The 21,264-nt window shown below is 43.6% G+C and overlaps 1 protein-coding gene and 1 long non-coding RNA gene across 2 annotated transcripts in view; one reads left to right on the plus strand and one right to left on the minus strand.

The window, feature by feature from the left end:
* LOC125090888 (uncharacterized) overlaps window positions 1–21,264 on the minus strand; it is a 74,942-nt gene that overhangs the window by 25,349 nt on the left and 28,329 nt on the right. The gene's annotated exons all lie outside the window — the stretch shown is intronic.
* Window positions 7,031–21,264, plus strand: part of BMERB1 (bMERB domain containing 1) — a 105,183-nt gene continuing 90,949 nt past the window's right edge. The window contains exon 1 of the mRNA XM_047714104.1: window positions 7,031–7,300. Within this exon, the coding sequence (XP_047570060.1) occupies window positions 7,195–7,300 (106 nt within the window). The 5' untranslated portion in view covers window positions 7,031–7,194. The remainder of the gene's footprint in view (window positions 7,301–21,264) is intronic.

The following is a 21,264-nucleotide window of genomic DNA, read 5'->3' on the forward strand; positions in this document are numbered from 1 at the left end:
CTCAGTTGGTTAAGCATTTGCCTTCGGCTCAGGTCAGGATACCAGGGTCCCAGGATCGAGTCCCACCTTGGGCTCCCTGCTCAGTGGGGAGTCCACCTCTCCCTCTGCCCCTCTACCCACTTGTGCTTGCTCTCTCTCTCCAATAAATAAAATCTTTTTAATTTTTAAAAAGATTTTTATTTATTTGACAGAGAGAGATCACAAGTAGGCAGAGAGAGAGGGGAGGCAGGCTTCCCGCTGCGCAGAGAGCCCGATGTAGGACTCTATCCCAGGACCCTGAGATCATGACCTGAGCCGAAGGCAGAGGCTTAACCCACTGAGCCACCCAGGTGTCCCTCAAATAAATAAAATCTTAAAAAAAAATAAGTCTTGTTTTATTGGATATGTATATATGTGAATGGATAACAAAACTGGATCACAGCATTTTTCATTTAATTTCTACTATTATCATTTTATGAAATACTTAATATGACTGAGATCACAGTGTACACTTGATCTTAACAAAAGATCAAAAACAATAGCCCATACTTTGCATTACACTGTGTTCTCTACTCCATACTTTGCATTACACTGTGTTCTCTACTTTTCCTTCTTAAGTTTTGGTGAACATTGTGTTACACTGTTTCCCCATGACATTTCAAACTCTTTGTAAACATAATTTTACATTAAGTACAGAATTTATTTAGCCATTTCCCTTTTGTAAGATACTAGACTTTTCCCACATTTTACAGAAATTATAAGAAATACCTTGTGCGTATTTTTCTTAATATTTCAAATATTTCTTAGGGTAGATTCCTAGGAGTTGGATGATTGGATCTAAGAGGTCTGGCTATTTTTTCTTTTCTTGTTTTTTTTTAAATTATGACATTAATTTTAATTTAATTTAATACAGAAAATTAGAATAACATGACAAAGATCCTTGAACCTACTGACCATTTTGTTTTTAATTTTATTTATATACCCTTTTGTTTAGTTTATTTAAAAAAAATATTTCATCTATGTATTTGAGAGAGAGAGGGATTGTACACATGAGCAGGGGAGAAGCAGGCTCCCTGATGAGCAGGAAACCCATTGTGGGACTCGATCCCAGGACCCTGGGATCCTGACCTGAGTGGAAGGCAGATGCTTAACTGACTGAGCCATCCAGGTGCCCCATTTAATTAGTTTTTAATACTGAAATATAATTTCCACACAGTAAAGGGCATTTATATTAAGTGATTTTCTCAATGAATATCCATAGTCACATATATATTATAGCCACATAAATCATATATACGTGTATGTGTATATATACACACACACACACCCCACCATGTCATCAATCATTTCAGTACATTTCTAGTATTTTAATGAATTCCTCTTCTTGTGTATTGTTCAGTAGCCCCCTTAAAGTAGCCACCATTCTGACACTTCTCACTATAGATAAATTTTGTCTGTTTTTGAAATTTACATGGATAGAATCATTCAGTATGTACTATTTTCCATCTGGTTTCCTTGGTTTAATATTAAGTCTCTATAGGTCATTCCTTTTTTGGTAGTAGTTTGGTCTATTCCATTGATGTGGCTACAATTCCCAAAGTATGTACGTATCGTAAGTGTTAGTGAGGATGTGGAGAAATGAGATCCCTCCTACATTGCTGGAGGGAATGTAAAATGGCTCAATCACATGGAAAGCAGTGAGGCTGTTTCTCAAAAAGCTAAACATAGAATTACCATATAACCCAGCAATTCCAGTCTTAGGTACCTTAAAATAGGTACTCGAGGGCGCCTGGGTGGCTCAGTGGGTTAAAGCCTCTGCCTTCAGCTCAGGTCATGATCTCAGGGTCCTGGGATCGAGGCCCGTATCGGGCTCTCTGCTCAGCAGGGAGCCTGCTTCCCCCTCTCTCTCTGCCTGCCTCTCTGCCTGCTTGTGATCTCTCTCTCTCTGTCAAATAAATAAATAAAATCTTTTTTTAAATAAATAAATAAAATCTTAAAAAAAGGTAGGTACTCGAACAGGTATTTCTATGCACATGATCACAGCAGCACTATTCACCACAGCCAAAAGGTAGAAACCAAACACATGTCCATTGATGGGTGAACGGATAAACCAAAGGGGGCGTATTCATAGATGGCATGGCCGTCCAAAGGAGGGAAATATTGATTCATGCTACGGCATGGAGTATGCAAACAGTATGCAAAGAGCAAGAAGCTGGACACAAAATTCACAGAGTGTATGATTTCATTCATGTGAAATGCCCAGAACAGGTAAATTCATACAGAAAGAAAGGACCGGGGGGTTGCCAGGAGCTGGAGGGAGAGGGAATATGGGATCACTACTTAATGGCCGTGGACGTTTCATGAAAGTGTAATGAAATGTTTTTTCTTAGTATTTTTCTTTAAGGTTTGTGTTTTGGGGTCTTAGCAAACTTAAGCTTCTACTGCGAAAGAATAAAGATATTCTTCTATATGATCTTACAAATTTAAAAAAATTTTTCTCATTCAGGTCTTTATCTACCTGGAATTTTATATATGATATGTATCTATATGTTAGGAAGTCCAAGGTTGACATTTTTTTTTTTTTTAGTTCTCCATTTGGTTAGGCAACTCATTTAGTGAAGAGTCTATCCTTTCTGTACTCATTGGTAATGCCTCCTCTGTCATATACCAGCTTTCCATATATATGTGGGTCTATTTTGGGGCTCTTGATTTTCTTCATATGTCTTAAAGTTTTACAATAGGTTTTATAAAAATATTTTATTTATTTGATACAATTCTTATGCTTCATTTATTTTTCCTGTCTAACCAGGCCAGGATCTCCTAAAGTGGAGATGACAGGCATCCTTGTTTTGTTCCTAACCTTAATGATCAGGCACAGAGAGTCAATAGTAAATGTCAAATGTTTGCTGTTGATTTTTTATAATGACTCTCTAGAAGGTTAAGGAAATGATCTTCTATTCTTAATTTGCTAAGAAAAAAAGACAGACATATATTTGACTGCTGATTTTTTCAAATGTTTTTTTTCTGTACCCATTAAGGTCATCCAACAGGTTTTTCTTTTAATCTGTTACTATGGCATAATCTATCAATAGATTTTCTGATTATGAGGTCATTTCTACATTTTTTTTAAAGATTTTATTTATTTATTTGACAGAGAGATCACAAGCAGGCAGAGAGTCAGGCAGAGAGAGAGAGGAGGAAGCAGGCTCCCTGCTGAGCAGAGAGCCCAATGCGGGGCTCGATCCCAGGACTCCGAGATCATGACCTGAGCCGAAGGCAGCGGCTTAACCCACTGAGCCACCCAGGCGCCCCTATTTCTACATTTTTTAAATAAACCTCATTTGTTCACAATGTATTTTAACATTTAGAACATTTGTACCTGTGTTTATAGGTGAGCTCACTCTAGAATTATTTTACTGTGCCACTTTAATCTAGGTTTGATATCAAGGTCATAAATTATCCTCATAAAATGAGCTCTGAAATAATTTTTATGAAATAAGGATTATCTGTTATTTTGTTAAAGCTCACCTATAAGGGGCACGTGGGTGGCAAGTGGGTTAAAGCCTCTGCTTTCGGTTCGGCTTAGGTCATGATCTCAGGGTCCTGGGATCGAGTCCCAAGTCAGGCTCTCTGCTCAGCAGGTAGCCTGCTTCCCCCTCTCTTTCTGCCTGCCTCTCTGCCTACTTGTGATCTCTGTCTGTCAAATAAATAAACAAAATCTTTAAAAAAAATTTTTTTTAAAAAGCTCATCTATAAAACTGTGTGGGCCTGATGCCTTTGTGGGACTAAGGAGGAAAATAAATTTTTATATTAAGAATTCAGCTTTTGGGGTGCCTGAGTGGCTTAGTTGGTTAAGCAGCTGACTCTTGGTTTTGATCTCAGGATCCTGGGATTGAGCCCTGAGTCAGACTTTGTGTTCAGCAGGCAGTTTGCTTGAGGATTGTCTCTCTCCTTCTCCCTCTCCCCACCCCACACTCGCTCTCTTTCGCTAAAATAGACAAATCTTAAAAAAAAAAAAAGAGAGAATTCGATTTTTGAAACAATTATTGAATTTTTTTTTTACTTCTTAAATACATTTTAGTAATTTACTTCTTAAAGAAAGTTATCTATTTCAACTGGTTTTAAAAAAACCTTCCTGTATTTGTATCATGTATCCCTTTTCATTCTTAATTTTACTCATGAGTGCCTATCCTGGTGGGTCTTGAGAAGTTCTTTTTTTTTTTTTTAATTTTAATTTTTTTATTTGTCAGGCAGTGGTCACAAGTAGGCGGAGAGTCAGGCAGAGAGAGAGAGGTGGAAGCAGGCTCCCTGCGAGCAGGGAGCTCGATGCAGGGCTCAATCCCAGGATCCTGGGATCACGACCTGAGCTGAACCAAAAGCAGAGGCTTTAACCCACTGAGCCACCCAGGCACCCCAAGATGTTTGCTTTCTTTACTAGTAATATTCCCCCCAAGGAATGAGCTTTTGGTTTTATGAATCACCTCTACTGCTTCTTATTTTTCCATTTTTTAAATTTATGCTCTTGTTATTATTTTTTCTACTTCAGAGGGTTTTTTTTTTCTTTTTTAAAGATTTTATTTATTTATTTTAGAGAGAGAGAGTGGGGTGGAGGGGCAGGGGGATAGGGAGAGAGAGAGAGAAACTGAAGCAGACTTTGCATTTAGCATAGAACCTGACGCTGGCTTGATCTAATGAACCCGAGATCATGACCTTAGCCAAAAGTAAGAGTCAGACTTTAATCAACAGAGCCCCCAGGGCACCCCATCTGTTCTTTTTCATCAAAGTCTTTTTGAGTTGAACACTTAACCCATTTTTTTTCCATTTTTACCATTTTTAAGGGTATAGTCAGTGGTAGTATACTCATTCATTTGTATGCAGCCATCACCATTCATCTCCCAAATTATTTTCATCTTGTAAAACTACAAATCTCTACCCATTTAACAGTAACTCTCTATTCTTCCCTCCCCCAGCTCCTGGCAATCACCATTCTATTTTCTATCTCTATGATATTTGACTCCTCTCAATGGCTCATGTAATTGGAATCACATGGTATCTGTTTATGACTGGCTTATTTCCCTTAGCATCATGTCCTCAAGGTTTATCCGTGTTGTGACATATTGTAGAACGCCCTTCCTTTCTAAGGCCGAATAGTATTGCATGCTGGACCATGTTCTGCTTATCCATTCATCCTTACCCACTTATTTTTAGCCTTTTTTTTTTTTTGGAGTCAGTTGGAATTTATTGTTTAACCTAAATTCAATTACGTATTATATATAATTTATTATAAATTAATAATAAATTATAACTTATTACAAGTTATATATAATTTATTAATTACGTAATTATACATAATGTATAATTATGTAATAATTATATATAATATATTGTGTAACAATTATATATACTATATTATATATAGTAATATATATAATATACATATTATATATACTATATTATATATTTTTATTTATATTTATAAATAATTTTATTATATTTATTTTTTATTTTATTATAAATAAAAATATTTTATTTGTCATATTTATTTATATATAATATATATTTTTTCAGGGGTACAGCTCTGTGTTTCATCAGTCTTATATGATACCCAGTGCTCATTACAACACATAACCTCCCCAATGTCCATCACCAATTTTTTTTTACTGTAGGCACTGAAGGCTAAACATTTACTTCCACCAAAACTTTACAAGTTTTGATATGTGGTACTTTCATGGTTATCAGCTCTAAACAGTTTATGATTTTCATTCTTATTTCCTTTTTCTCCCATTATCTATCTATTTATTTATCTATCATTATTGATAATAGCTTTTTTTTTTTTTTTAAGACTTATCCGCTCATTTTGAGAGAGACAAAGAGTGTGTCTGTTGGGGGAGAAGCAGAGGGAGAGAAGCCTCATGCAGACTCCCTGCTGAGCACGTAGCCCAGTTTGGGGTTCGATCCCTTGACCCTGAGATCACAACCTAAGCTGAATCCAAGAGTTGGACACTCAACTGACTGAGCCACCCAGGTACCCCTATTGATAATGACTTTTTAAGGACACTTACAACCAGTGGCTAAATACTTTTGTTAAACGACTAGGCCATGCAACACTTCCACAAGCTAAACGGATATAAAAATCACCCCAGATGACATCTTAAAAGCAACAACAACAAACAAACAACTCATATCCTCCAGCCTCCTTCCCACCCCTCCTGCCATACATAACACCATATCACAGCAGTGTAAGAAATCAGTATGATAAAGAGGCTATGTCCGGATTCAGTTGCTGACCAGGCCCCTTGGTAAGCGTGGGACTTGGAGCAAACCATCTCTTTGCATCTCAGTTTCATGCTCTGTAAAACAAGGCTGAGAAAAGAGGATCTGTTTCACAGTTATTAGGAAGTTTAGCGCCCTGCCCTCATTCAATAAACTCTTCCTCATTTTTATCAATCTAGCTGCTGATTTTACTTTGTACTCTTAATGCTTCCATGCTGTGTTGCTAAGATAAACCTCTGAGTTTCTGGAAAGTAGAGATCCGTGATCCAAGCAGCTTTGTTATATTTGTGTCCAAAATATGTTCATGTCTCTCTCAAGTTCATGCAAACACCTAGGGAGTTGACACAGGGCATCGAGGTAACAAGACTGTCCCATTCCACATTCTAGTTACATGCAGAAGCAAAGCCCAGAGATTCTCACAAAAATGCACCCGACCAAGCTCAGAACCCCACAGATTCAGGACCACACTCAGGCTTCTGCACACTCCCCACCAAAGATGGATCCATCGCCCACAGCTAGAGAGGCGCTCACCAATCCCACTCAAAACCTAGCAGCCCGCTGACAGATCACAAAGCAGCGCAGTGTCCGGCAAAGCATCACCACCGGCTTCAGCACGGGCGGGGTCTATGTTTTTACTTCCTTTGGGTTGGTTCTATTTTAGTTGTTGTTTTTGTTGTTCTTCTTAGAGTTATCATCTGCCCCTCTTTCTCTCTACCCAACCCCCCAGCCCCTCTCGCCTCCAGTGCGCATGCGCCCCACATCCCTCCCCCCCGCGCTGGGTACCAGTCAGCGCTCCCCGGCCCTGACGGCGGAAGAGATGGAGCAGCGTCACGAGCGCCCGGCCCCTTAAAACGCTGCTGGCTGGAGCCGCCTCCCTCCCTGCAGCCCGCGGCGGGGATGGAGTAAAGGGGGAACCCGTCGACCTGCCCGCGGGGATCAGCGATGGAGTTAAAGCAATCTCTGTCCACCCATCTGGAAACCGAGAAGCCTCTGAGGCGCTATGGGGCGGTGGAGGAGACGGCGTGGACAGCGGAGGGACTGGGGAGAAGTGAGTACTCGGTTGGAAGGTGGGGGGGAACCGTTGGGGATCCGTGCGCTGGAGCCGGTGGTCGCAGGAGCGCAGGGATCGTGGGGGAGCGGACCAAGGGGAGCGCCCCCGCAGCGGGGCTTTCAGGGCTAGGGGGATGCGCAGCGCTGCGCAGCGACCGCGCTCTTCCGCGAACCTTTTGTTAAGGGGGACCCTCCAAACTGGGCTTCGCCGGGAGGCTCGGGAAATCTCAAGGCAGCAAGCCGGGAGCCTGGGCTGGACTCGGTAGTCCCGGATCCGTAAGCTCGCAGCTGGTCTTGGAAAGTAAGGTCTTGCCCGCAGCCGAGAGAGGAGAGTCGGTTCTCCGCCTGGGATGCGCTAGGACGCTGGAGCGGTCGGACCATCCTGGAAAGCGCCCACGTCCCTGGAGGGGGGAGTGTCCGCTGGGTTTCTGCCGTGTTTCTCCCCCGGCGCCGCGAGGTTTAGGGCACACCTGAAATCCCCAGCTTTTCTTCCCCCGCCTTCTCCTGGGTCGCGGGTGGGACGGAAAGGGTTAGGGGAAGGTTAACCCTGTGCGCACCCTTCTCCTTTCTCCCTTGACTCATTCAGTCTTTGGTTTGGGTATAATCCTAGAAGGCACTTCTGAAACGGGCCGACTTTATTTGCCGAGTCTGTCTACGGTATTTAGGTGTCCACAGTGTTTGCAGATAAACCAAGGATTTTTGTTTTTCATGAATAGGACGCAGCGGTTAAATCTCCTGCTTTCGAGTATAGAGGCAGCCGCAAGGGCCCCACAGGGGCACCAGCCCTCCCTGCAAAGCCAGGGCTCTCTGTGGTGCCCCTGTCTTTTCACTGCTCCCCCTAGCACGCTGCCTCCTGCCGGGCTGGGAAGGGCCTTTCACCCTTCTCAAGGGCCCTCAGCTTCCTGCCTTGGCTCTGGGTAACCGTGCTCATCTCCAATCGCAGAGCTACCTTGGATCAAAGTATTGAGTGTGCTCCTGTTTTGACTTGGTAGAAGACGGTGTGGGTCCATGCGTGTGTGTGTGTGTGTGTGTGTGTGTGTGTGTGTGTGCGTGCGCGCGCGCGCGCTCCTTCTCCACACCTGTTAGGACAAATTCAGAAAATCTTCCTAGGATGGCTCAACTGTATTCTGGTTCTCAAGGGCTCAAGTTGAAATCACAACCCAATGCCTTCGTTCTGCACCTGGCACCCACAGTGCTCCCAACCTCTTTTCTTGCTCCTTTTAAAATCTGGGTCCTTCCTCCTCTTTCCTCCTTTCAAAACCCACTGGCTTTGGTACTTTGGCGTGACACCGGGGCTGAGGAGCTCTGCTTCCTACAAGCTCAGAATAATCCCCACAATGGCTGCCTTTTATTGATAAGACGGACAAGCACCAGCTCCTGTGCTAAGAACTTTAAAGGCATTATCTCATTCAGTCCCCACAGCTACCTCCCGGGTGAATTCTGTGACTCCCCATCCGCAGCTGGAAAAAGCATGGCTTGCTAGGAGCCGTGACGGTGAAGTTTCAGAGTCAGGATTTGAACCCAGAGCCCCTCTCTGCTTTTAACGTGAAGGTTTACTGCTTTCACAGTTTCAGGAAGCTCTCTCAAATCTGTGTGAGTCTCTGAACACATACAAGTACACGACCACCCTTTTGGTCTCTGGAGCCCCCAGTAGCCTTGAAAGAATGCTGGGTCCTTGCACAGTGGAAGCCGTGTTCAAATACACTCTGGGTTTGAATGCTGGCTCTGCCCCTCGCTGCCTATGGGACTGACTCAAGGCACATTTCTAAGCCTTACTCTGCCTCTGTTCTCTGAAATGGGGATGGTAACAGGACCTACCTTATAGCTCCACTGCAAAAACTCAGTAAGAAGGTATATGTCGAGCTCAAGGTTTAAGAGCTCAGTACGTGTCAGCTGCTTCAATTATTTTATTACTATATCTGTAGAAGCAACAGATTCCATCCTTCCATCCTTTGCAAGGCACTGCATAAAGAACACTCTGGACTCAAACTGCCATCATGGTCAGTTCTCTAATCATTCTCTTACAGCTTTTTTATTTTCTCACCATTTTGCTAGGACAGTTTTCAAATGTACAGGAAAATCACACTGAACACCTAATGTAAAGCATTTTAGCTCCTGAAATTTTTATCCTTCTGAGTCTCGGGCTGCAAACCATTAAAAGCCTAGTAGAAAGGCTTTCTCATCTTCTCTGTTCCAAACCATCAAAGACTCTGACTTTTGCTTCCTATTCACATACAAGACTACAGTTTCTGATCTCCTTTTGCATGGATCCCCAAATCTGCTTTTTCCCCTCCCATTCGAACTTGAAATATTCTTAAGGCACCCATCCAGAGTCCCCCTTTTGAATCATAAATCTGCGGTTGTTACCTTTAGAAAGCTTTGATCTCTGGACTTTTGTCTGCAATCTGACCTTTTTTTTTTCTTCTTAAAGATTTATTTATTTATTTGAGAAAGAGAGAGAGCATGAGCTGGAGGGGCAGAGGGAGAGAGAGAATTTCAAGCAGACTCCGTGCCCAGTGCAGAGCCCCATGCAGGGCTCAGTCCCCAAACCCCAAGGTCATGCCTGAGCCGAAACCAACGGTCAGACACACAATCAGCTGAGCTACCCAGGCATCCCTTAAAAACAATTTTAAAAGGGGGGAAAAGATTGCAGAACTGGTCATTTTCAGGATAAGTTGTATGAACTATTATCTTTAATTTTAACTATAGTTTTTAGATGGAAGATACATTTCGTACAGCAAGAATGGGAGTTGTGAAATCTGGTTAAATGGGTCCAAACCGGTTCTAACACTTTGTTGCTTTGTCACCCTGGGAAATTGGTGAAACTCTCTGTGTGTCAGTTACCTCATCTGTAAAATGGGGATATGTTGGTTTGAGACGCTGGGAGCTTCTCCAAGGTGAAATTCAAAACCGAACCCCCACACATGGAGAGGAAGGAAGGAGAGACAGAATCGGGATGTTCCAGAGAGACAGGTGACAGGTATAATCAGCAAGGAAATTTATAGGTGGCCGCAAGGCAAGGAGATCTCCATACCTGCCCACCAGAATCTTAAATAGTTTCATGCAGGCCTGAATAGGGTTCAGTTATATATACTTCCAGATGGTCCTGGCAACACCTTACTCTTTCAAGGCTGTGCCCTTGGAATAGCTCCCGCTGTGAAAATGCTTGTACGTTTCAAGGACAGGGGAGGGAGTAAGGAGTCTGCAGTTGCTCCGGGGGCCAGTTCTTGGGTCAGATGGTGGTCATGTCCTCCTCTCCATAACCTCCCCCAGCAGGATGATAATCATAATGGTCACTTCAGGCTGTCAGGAGGTTTAAGGCAATAATGTATATAATGCATTTAGCACAGAGTCTGGCACACTGTAGGCGCTCAGTGCTATAAGGTTGTCGTGACAGGACCTAAGCGGATGGTGCCAACAGCATGGGAGAGGGTTATTCCAAGCTCACCAGTCAGTTCTTGTTTGTGTCCATTGCTTTGTCAATCACAGATAATGATTGTGTATACACCACGTTCCTCCTCGTGGGAATGTCTGGAGGAACAGCTTTTGAACCCTTGCAAACCACCTGGTATTTTCTCCATTGAGAAGGATTCGAAGCAATTGCTTGCATCCACCTGAGACAGCATTGTGCCCCTAGCAGTGTGTTAGTTTTTTTGTTTTCTTTTTTTTTTTCTTTTTACTCAGTTGGAAAAATGGATAGTGACATTTCGGTGTGGTTCGATGTATAAAAATATTACTTTCAACCAACTGTAATTAATTGAGAGAGACACAAAGACAAGGTGACTTTTGAAAAAGCGTGGAGCTTTTTAAAAGCACAGTTGTCTGTGGTCGTAGCCATTTCACAATAGGTTTTCATGTCCCCTAAAGGGTGATCGAGATTTTGGACAGGGGAAATGTGGGGTGTGGGGGTGGGTGGGGTGGGCACTGGCACAGCAGGGAGGAAATGCCCTTAGAGGTAAAAGCATTGGCAAAAGCACAGAGGTAGAAATAAATGAGCTGAGAATGGGGGACTGGAATAAAGCAGAGCTGAAACACCAGGGGAGGTGACGATTATTTAAAAGTCCAAGGGTGTGTGCTGACTAGCAAGCAGGTCATTCCACTGGCCAATGTTTCAGGTATTAACAGTGGGGGGTTGGAAATAACATGGATTGCCGGCGATCCACGTAATCAATTCTTGGCAAAGGTTTTATGTTCCTTTCATCTGTCTGATTAACTATGCTAATTTCATTTTATTATTTATTTATTTATTTATTTCATTTTATCAATCAATCATTTATTTATTTAATAATTAATTATATAATTAAATATATAATTATATATACTTATTAATCAGTTTTATTTTGTTCTGGCATGATTTCTTTTTCCAAGCGTACAGACTAGTATGTGCACTTCATTAAAAAAACTGAAATTGATCTGAAATAGAAAAATAAAAAGTGAAAAATGACCTTAATCTGTTCCTCCCGCCCATTCCCCATGTATTCATTCAACAAATAGGTATTGGGTGCTTTGTGACTGCCAGAAAATGTTCTAGGGGCTTCGGTTACAGTGTTGAGCAAGGCAGACAAGGTTCCTGCCCACGGGGAGCTTCAGTTCAGGGAAGTGAAGGGGTCACATAATACACAGGCAAACAAATAATGTAGCTCAAATGGTGTTACATGGGAAGTAATAGGGGAGGAATATTTCCCATCTGGTGGTCGGGAAATGCTTCTCTAAGAAGGTGACATTTTGCCAGTAAACGTCAGAGATCAAATGCAAAGGTCCTTGCCGTGTTAGAGGAAGAGACAGAAGGCTAAGGTGGCTGGCACCCAGAGAGTCAAGGAAGACAATGGAGATGAATCAGAGGGGAGCCAGACTGGGTAGGGACTTGTAGGTTGTGGTTACCAAAAAAGAAAAAAAAGTACATATTTTATTCCTTTTATGGAGGAAGCTACTGCTGAGTGTTAAGCAGGAGACTAACATGAGCTGGGTTTTGTTTTTTAAAAGGTCACATAAGCTCCTGGATGGAGAATAAGACCACAGCGGCAAGTGAGGGTCAATATAATTATCCTTTGCTGTGGTCCTAATTTTTTCTTCATCAATCCCATTGATAAGTGGTAGGAATTTCCATGAGTGTGAAAGGTATAACAAGGGGTAGGGCAGCTCTGGCTGTCTGGTGGGAGACCAAGCTCTGGCTTAAGATTGAGGAAATGTGACCATCTCTGCTCTAGGCTGGATGGACAGCAAATGTGTCATTTACAGCAGGAACTATGTAGCAAGAACGCGAAGATTATGAACTTGATCGTTATCTAGTATGCACGTGGATCAAACCCAATTACTTATGTTTCTCTGTGTTCATACTGTTGTTTCATTGTTTTAAATTTATTTATTTGAGAGAGAGGGAGAGGGAGAGTAGGAGCAGGAGAGAGGGACAGAAGGAGAGGGAGAAGCAGTTTGCCCTTGGAGCAGGGAGCCCCATGATCATGACCTCAATCAAAGGCAGGTGCTTAACTGACTGAGCCACCCAGATGCCCCCGTTGTTTCATTTTTGCAAGCATTTCCTTCTTATGTGTTAATTGAAGAAAAAACTATTTGTGCCTCTTCTTGGTCTTTGATTAGTTATTAAAGACTTATTAATAATAATGGTAGTTAATGAGCTCTAGCTGTGAACTTGAGCTTATTAAATTCTCATAACAACCCTATTATGTCAGCTGAATTCTCACTCCCCTTTTACAGGTGGGGACATCAGGGCTTCAGGAGGTTGAGAAACTTGTTCAAGGTCCCAAAGCTGGTACGTGGCAGAGCTCAAGCCCCCTGCCACTCTAGCCGTCTGTGACTATAAACGTTCCTCGCCTGTATCTGTTATGCCTAGCATAGATGCTGCAGAGAATAAAAATGAGTTAAGACACAGCCCCCTATCCTTAGGAAGCTTCCAGATTTGGGGAGCGTGGAGACACAGAAGTAAAGAACAGCATAATCTCTAATACCAGTAACAAGAAACGAATATGAAATGAAGGGACAGGGGAAGATGAGGAAAGAGAGCTCTGCTCTTCCTTGGGGACTCCAGTGTAACAGCAAGGAGTGTCTGCACTGGGCCTGAAGGTTAAGCAGGGTTTTGAGAGGATATTAGTGGAGAGAAGGGCATTTTAGTGAGCTGCCCAGCCCCAGACAGAAGTGGGGATCCCTAAGGCCAGGGTCCATGCACTAGGGTCGTTTTTTGTTTTTTTCCTGTTTCTTTCTCATTGGCTCTTGAGTCCTGGGACTCAGGTCTGTGTGGTTCACGGATGTCAATCTCTATTACCTGGATGAGCCTGCGAGTTGGGAGACCAGCACTGGCAGATGCTAATCGTGTAGCCACGCAGACCAGTGCTCACAAAGCTCCCACAGGGATGCTGCCCAAAAGGTTCATTCGTCCCTTCACTATTCACTTATGCAGCAGGCTTGAGCCCCTGTGGGGGTGCTAGCTTCAGAGGCAGAGAGAGGAAAAAGACCCAGGCCCCACCCTTAAGGAGTTCTCAGGTTGTCTGTGTTCCAGGCCTCCTTCTGCTGCATTTTCGCCTCATCATCTGAGCCCAGTCACCTACCTTCCTACACCTCAATTTCCTCCTCTGAGAAACAGGAGTGTACCGAATACCACTGAACTGTTCTGGGGTCTGGGAGAGAAAGTGGTTCTTAAAGCAGCCTGAAAAGATGAACAGTAATTCGGGCTCCTTGCTCAGCGGGAGCCTGCTTCTCTCTCTGCTTCTGCCTGCCACTCTGCCTGCTTGTGCTCTCTCCCTCTCTGACAAATAAATAAATTAAAAAAAAAAAAAAGATGAACAGTATTTCATTAGTGATTGCAAGGAACAGCATCCCAGGCAGAGGGAACAGCATGTGTGAAGACACAGAATGAAGCAGCAGGACGTAGAAGTCTCACCACACTGAGACAAAACTTTCCTGCAGGGTCCAGGGGGGCACATAAGGACCAGATTCTTAGAATAAGTTTGAATGAATCAGAGTCAGACTTACTAATAATTACTTTTTTCTTAAAAATGTCTGTATGCATAGGGATGGTTAAAAGAGAAAAAAAAAAAAAACAGTTATTCTAAGGGAAGTAGAAGGGAATGATTATAAAAACTAACCCGCACAGAAACTTCCTACATGCCTGCTTCGTGGGTGTGTTTATATACATCCTCTTACAAAACACCTTGTGATGTGAAGTACATGGAGATTATTTATTCCATTTTGAGGAAATTGGGACTCAGGGAGGTTAAGCAACTTGCCTAAGGTCACTCTGCCCATAGAGGGCAGAGCTGGAACTTGAACCCAAGCCAGGGTGACTGAGTCCTGCTCCCTTCTTGATGTCCTGGGAGTGGCTGGGGTTCCTATTCATTCAGACGGGTAAGGTCAGTTAGTGCTTCTAGTACAGCTTCGTGTTTCCTAGAACTGATTCTGAATTCTTGGGCAACAGAGGGGCCGATTAGGGTCGTGTTTGAGAGTGGAAGCGCTGCCTACATTTGAATCCTGGCTTTACCCCTCATAAGCTCTGTGGTCCTGGGCTGCTTCCTTAACCTCTCTCAAGTTTGGTCTTCTCCTCTATAAAATGGAGCTAATCACAGGACCTGCCTCATATGGTAACAGAGAAAATCCAAAGAGGAAGAGGAGTCATGAGGGCCAAGGTGGGTTGAACAGAAATCATGCCAGGTGTCTGGAGCAGCATAATTTCTAAGGGACAGAGACAAGGGACAGAGGTAGCATTTAGAAAGTAGCATTCAGGAAGACTTGTCTGGCAGTGGTTGCACCCTGGATGGAAGGGCAGGGAAGCTGGAGGGTTCTGGAAACATCTGGTCATGAGGTCACCTAGGCTGGGGTCTAAAGCAGAGGTGGTGGGCGGGGAGGAAGGGGTGCATCAGATATCCTGAAGGGAGAAGATATTAGTAGGTCGATTACAGGTAGGAGAGAAGGAGGGTCTCCTAAGAGCCACAGCATGGTAGGGAGGGAATAACAGTGTGGTTAGCCTGGGGTCTTAAGGGTTCAAATATGCTGGCATCTGTGCTGCCCACTCTCACTTTCAATAGGGCTCCAAGAGGTGCAGGCGTTGTGTGTATGGGGAGAATAATGACCCCTTACATTCATATAGCACTTTCTAATTTATACTTTTCCTGTGTTTTCTCACTTTTTACAAGAAAGGGCTAAGAGCTAGAACTGTCATGTCCTTTGGGATGTGGGTTAACAGGTTAAGGACTCACCCCAGGGAAGGAGTACAGCCAGTAGGGACTGAGCAAGGATCTAATAGTCTAGGTGGTTTGCCTTAGACCAGGGTTTCCAGGTGCATTTTTGTTTGTATAACATACAACCAACTGCATTATAAATGGTATGTCTTTGGGGCACCTGGGGGCTCTACTGGTTAAGCATCAGACTCTTTTCCTTTTTTTTACTGAATTTTTTTAAGGTTTTATTTATTGTCAGAGAGAGAGCACACACAAGCAGGGGGAGCGGCAGGCACTGGGAGAAGCAGGCTCCCTACTGAGCAGGTAGCCTGATGCAGGACTCGATCCTAGGACCCTGGGATCATCACCTGAGCTAAAGGCAGACACTTAACTGACTGAGCCACCCAGGTGCCCCAAGCATCTGACTCTTGATTTAGGCTCAGGTCATTATCTCAGGGTTGTGAGATGGATCCCTGCATCAGGCTCCTCACTGAGCATGGAGCCTGTTTGAGATTCTCTCTCTCTGTGTGTCTCTGCCCATGCCTTCCCCCACTCTCCTGCCTCTCTCTCAAAAAACAAAACAAAACAAACAAAAAAACCCCGAAAAACAAAACTCAAAACAACAACAAAAAAGCAAAGAAACCCAAATGGTAATAATTATGTCTAGATTCTGTAACATCAAAATTGCAAATGATCACAGTTCTGTGCATTTATTTGAAATTCCTGAGTAGGTTAGTCATTCATCACCCACTTGCCCATCTACCCATTCATTCCCTCATCCATTCAACAGCATATTTACTGCTGGCCTCTTATATGCCGATTATCGTGCTAAGCTCTTGAGAATATTTTATTGAGTAGCATTTTGAGTAAGATGTTTACAGTTCCTGCCTTCAAAGTGATTTAAGGTCTACTGGCAAAAATAGAATTACCATATGATCCAGAAATCCCACCTCTGGGTATATATTTGAAGAAAACGAAAACAAGATATTGAAGAGGTATCAGCACTCTCATGTTCACTGCAGCAATATTCCTAACAGCCAAGATATGGAAACAACCTACATGTCCACCAATGAATGAATGGATAAAGAAGTGTGGTGTGTGTCTCCAAAGCAGTATTATCCATTATAAACTATCATTTATAAGAGGAGTAAGGGCAGAGGATCTAATGTAAACCTAGCGACTACAGTTGATAACACCATATCCTATAATGAATTGAAATTTGCTAAGAGTGGAACTTAGATGTTCTCTCTCTCTCTCTCTCTCTCTCTCTCTCTCACACACACACACACACACACACACACGAGATCAGTAGGTCAGGTGATGATGGATATGTTAATCCCTAGAATGATAGTTCTTTCATACTGATCTCCGTAACAATCACAATGTCCACTTTAAAGATCTTATGATATTGTCAGTTACACCTCAACCAAGCTGAGAAAAGGGGGTCTACAGGGAGCGGTCCCTGTTTCCAGGGGTGCTGAACCAAAGGACCAAGAGATGAGGCTGTCCCTCTTAGTCCTTTGGAAACAGGATTCAGGTCAGTTGGGTGACCCAATGCGTTCTTCGTGAAATGCTGTCCAGAGACGAACTCAGTTGTTTTGCTAGATGTGTATTTCTGAAGGCCTTTGAGAAGATGAGTCCTAATGGGGTCAAACCACATTTTATGGGCACATCCAAGTGCAGGGATGTGATCCCGTCTTCTTGCGAGAACAATGATCGCAGAAAACCCTGGATGTCATTTGTCGCTGTTCAGTGCTGAAAGTGCGGCATCGACCACATTGGCTGGCACTTAGAAGCCTCTCATTCAATCAATGGTTGCCTAGTTAGGGGGCTGTTAATCCACAAAGACTGAGGTGCAAAGGATTTAATCATGTTTTGCAAACGTCTGAAATCATCAAACTAAAGAGTAAAGTTAGCTGGAATCTTGGTCTGAATTGTCTGCCTGTCCCCTGGTTTAGACAGTTTGCTCCCGAGGCTGTAGTTAGATGAGCAAGCGTCCTTGCTTTCCTGCTTCCAGGGAAAGAGGCAAGATTTTCAGATCAGATACAAAATAGCAGGAAGAGGCACTGGTTACTGCCAACTGGCCCTGTACTAACAGTGTCACGACGGGCGTAGGCTTGGCTAGGTGCTTAACGTCTGAGTCACATCTCCTTGACAATTAGATGTCCACAGAGGCGGGCACGCCGCTCAGAGTCGCTCCCATCTTTCTGCAACCACAGAACCAAAACCCAGCATGGTCACATTAAATATACTGAGCCACTAAAAGGCCTTTTAATTTCATGCAGAGTACAGAGTCATCTTAGACGCCGCTGGTGGAACTGTTTGGAGTGTTCCAGGCTTTTTTGGAAAGCCACCGGATAACATCTATTAAAATTTAAAATGCTCAGATGCTTTGACCTAGCAGTTCCGACTCCTGGGACTCTGTCCAACAGAAATAAAAACACCAGCATACGAAAACATATGTGCACAAAATTTTTTTAAAAATGGACACAAAATGAAGGCCCATCAGTAGCAGGATACATGAATAAATTGTTCATCTACTGTGCAATGTTCCAAAGCCATTATAAAGGAAAAAAGGTAGAGGAAGACCTTAGAGGTATGATTGGGGGAGGAAAAGGAGAGCCAGGAAAACCTGTGTAACAGGATCTCGTTTTTGTAAAACAAAATTCTCTATGTCTCTGTCTCTCTAGCACATACAATATATAGCATTTATGTGCATGCATCTGTGTGCAATTTTATTAGGAAGAGAAAAACACAGAAGGATGCATAGTAAGTTGATGCTATAGGCTACCTGGGGGAAGGGACTGGAGGCAGGGCTGATGTGAGGGAAGGAAGAGGAGGTGGCAGCCGTCAGCCAGGGAAAAAAGAAAATTAAACAGCTATTTCCCTGGCAATAAAAAAAAATCCTCTGATAATATTAACACACTTACCTATTTGTGCAAAGTTACACATAAGTGGGGTGGGGGAAGAAGCATCCTAACTTCAGAAAGGTTAAAATGTGCTGGGAAAGGTGGGTCCCAGAATTGAGAGAGAATTTCCTCGGACTTAATCCTCACCACAATCCTACAAAGATCAAGGTGTGTGTGTGTGTGTACAGATATATATCCAGGTGTGTGTGTGTGTGTGTGTGTGTGTATGTGTTTGTGTGTACAGATATATATCCAGGAGCTTAGAGATGGAAATCTTGCCTCATTAGTCGAGAGAGAAGGGATCTGAATCTCTAGACTTTCTGGTTAAGAAGTTCATACCTTTTCCTCTACGATTATTTGTAAATGTCCAAGCATATTAAATTCCATTGCAATTTCACATTTTTTAAAAAAGGAAAGGCGTCTGCAGTAGTTTGTGGAGCTCTATTTTAAGAATCTGGGTCATCACAGGGTGGACCATGTTCCTTTAGATCTTCTCTCTTTGCACTTCCCAGTTTCCTCCTGGTGGTTCCCAGCGCTGAGAAATGAAACCACGTTGCTTCCTGGGTTTACTCTGCTCAGGATGTTGTAACAAAAGGCCACAAACTGGGGGGTGGGGGGGTATGAAAAACAGAAATTTCTTGCTTATGGTTCCAGAAGCTAGATGTCCAAGGTCAGGGCATCTGCGGATTCCGTGCCTGCTGGGGACCTACTTCCCAGATTGTCTCATCGCTGCGTCCTCACATGGCTGCAGGGAGTTCTCTAGGGTCTCCCTGATCAGGGCACTAATCCATTCGTAATGACTTCACCCTCAAGACTTAATCCAAATACCACCACCTTGAGGGTGAGATTTCTCACATATGAATTTGGAGGAGGGAGGGCAGAGACATTCTAGTATCCTCCTTAGTCCTGGAAGGAATTAAGACAGCTGGAAGCTGGAGATCTGTCCAGGCCCCCACTCTAGGGGTGAAATGCTTTTACCAGGTGGCCCTTAGAAAGCGGCCATCATTTTGACAAGGAACAAAAATGAGTCCCATTTTGGTTCCATTCAGTTTTTGCTTGCCCAGCACCCCAGGTGACGAGTTCTCCCACTGGGGTGTTTGCAGTGCTGTGTTCCTGCTGGAAACCAGCCGCCCACCGCAGCAGGGATCCGTCCATCTTCAACCTGTTGCGACAGACCTAGGGAAGGTGTCCCCAGAGCATGTCCTGCTGGTTCAATCCGGTGCAAACGCCATCCGCCATCTATAAGAGCGGCTCAGCCCCGGCCCAGGACGGCCCCTGGCTGGGTTCCAAGAGCTAAGACCTCTGCTTTTCTAGGGATCGGTTCTGCCTTAGGGCAGGGTTTTGTTATTTCCCAAATGCTTAGCCAGGACTGGTTTAGTTTTATGTGTCTTTCTTCTCTACTGAGATAGAGATTTTTTTTTTAACTGAGATAAAACTCACATACCATAAAATGAACGCTGAACACTGAAGTGTACAAGTTAGCAGCACGTAGCGCGTCCAATGTCTTGTGCAGCCCCCGCCTCCAGCGACTTCTAAGAAAGCGTGTACCCATGCAGCAGTCCCTCCCCATGCACCCCTTCCCCTAGTCCCTGGCAACTGCTTTTTGTCTCTGTGCAGTTACCTTTTCTGGATGCCTCAGATGAATGGAATGGGGCAGTGTGTAAGCTGGCTTCTTTCACTGAATGTAGTGGTTTTTTAAAAAAGATTTTATTTATTTATTTGAGAGAGAGAGAGAGCACAAGCAGGGGGAGCAGGAGGCAAAGGGAGAGGGAGAAGCAGACTCCCGCTGAGCAGGGAGCCCGATGTAGGGCTCGATCCTAGGACCCTGAGATCATGACCTGAGCCGAAGGCAGATGCTTAACCTACGGAGCCACCCAGCCACACCCCCTCATTAAACCTAATTACCTCCTTATAGGCCTTACCACAAAATACAGTCATATGGGGGGGTGCTAAGGCCTTAAAACAGGAATTTGGGGGGACAATTAAGTCCCTAACAATAGACTTATGATTTTGGATTGCACATCATGTTTTAGCACATGAGGTCTTAGGGCTGGAGGGAAATTTGTGGAGTTCCTTAGTCCAGGATTTCTCAACCTTGGCCTTACTGACATTGACATTTGGGGCTGGATCATGCTGTACTGTGGGGGCTGTCCCAGGCATTGTAGGATGGCCAGCAACATTTCTGGCCTCTGCCCACTAGACGCCGAGTAGGACCACCCCCTGCACTCCTGCCCAATTGTGACAACAAAAAACGGTCTCCCAACATTGCCAGATGTTCACTAGAGGGGAGGACTTGTCCCCAGTTGAGAGGCGCCGTTCAGATCTAATTCCTTTTTGATATAGACACCCTAATTTTGTGATGCAGAAGATTCCAAAGATTTTTCTACCCCATCTTTGCACTTTGGTCCCTAGGTTTCTGGCCTCTTTTTCTCCACATGTCTCACAGTTTTCTGTTCACATGCACAGAAAGTACTGTCGATAAAAACTGCATGGGTTGTGTTCAGGAATAAGCCAAGAGAAACCCGATTATGAGCTCCCTAAAACCTAAAGAAATATCCCGATGCAAAATGGATTCGATTTTCCTCAAGGCATTCCTGCCTGAGAGGATTTCCATTCACTACAAATTGAAGTGAAGAAGAAATTGTCGCTTACACTGACAACAAAGAAAATGTTTCAGGGAGATAAACATCAACTCTTAGCTCTGCTACCAAAATGAGGGGGATTTATGTCAGCCCAGAGAACATGGACTTGAAGTTTTCTCTGGAAAGCTCTGTCCAGGGACTGACCATTTTTTTTCTCTATTACTGCCCCGAAGAGTGCACAGACCATAATGAAAGGGACCAAGAAAACAGCACAATGGGTAACAGATGACATCTCCATTCTTGTGA

This window comes from Lutra lutra, chromosome 18, assembly GCF_902655055.1.
Source record: "Lutra lutra chromosome 18, mLutLut1.2, whole genome shotgun sequence".
Taxonomy (NCBI): Eukaryota; Metazoa; Chordata; class Mammalia; order Carnivora; family Mustelidae; genus Lutra; species Lutra lutra.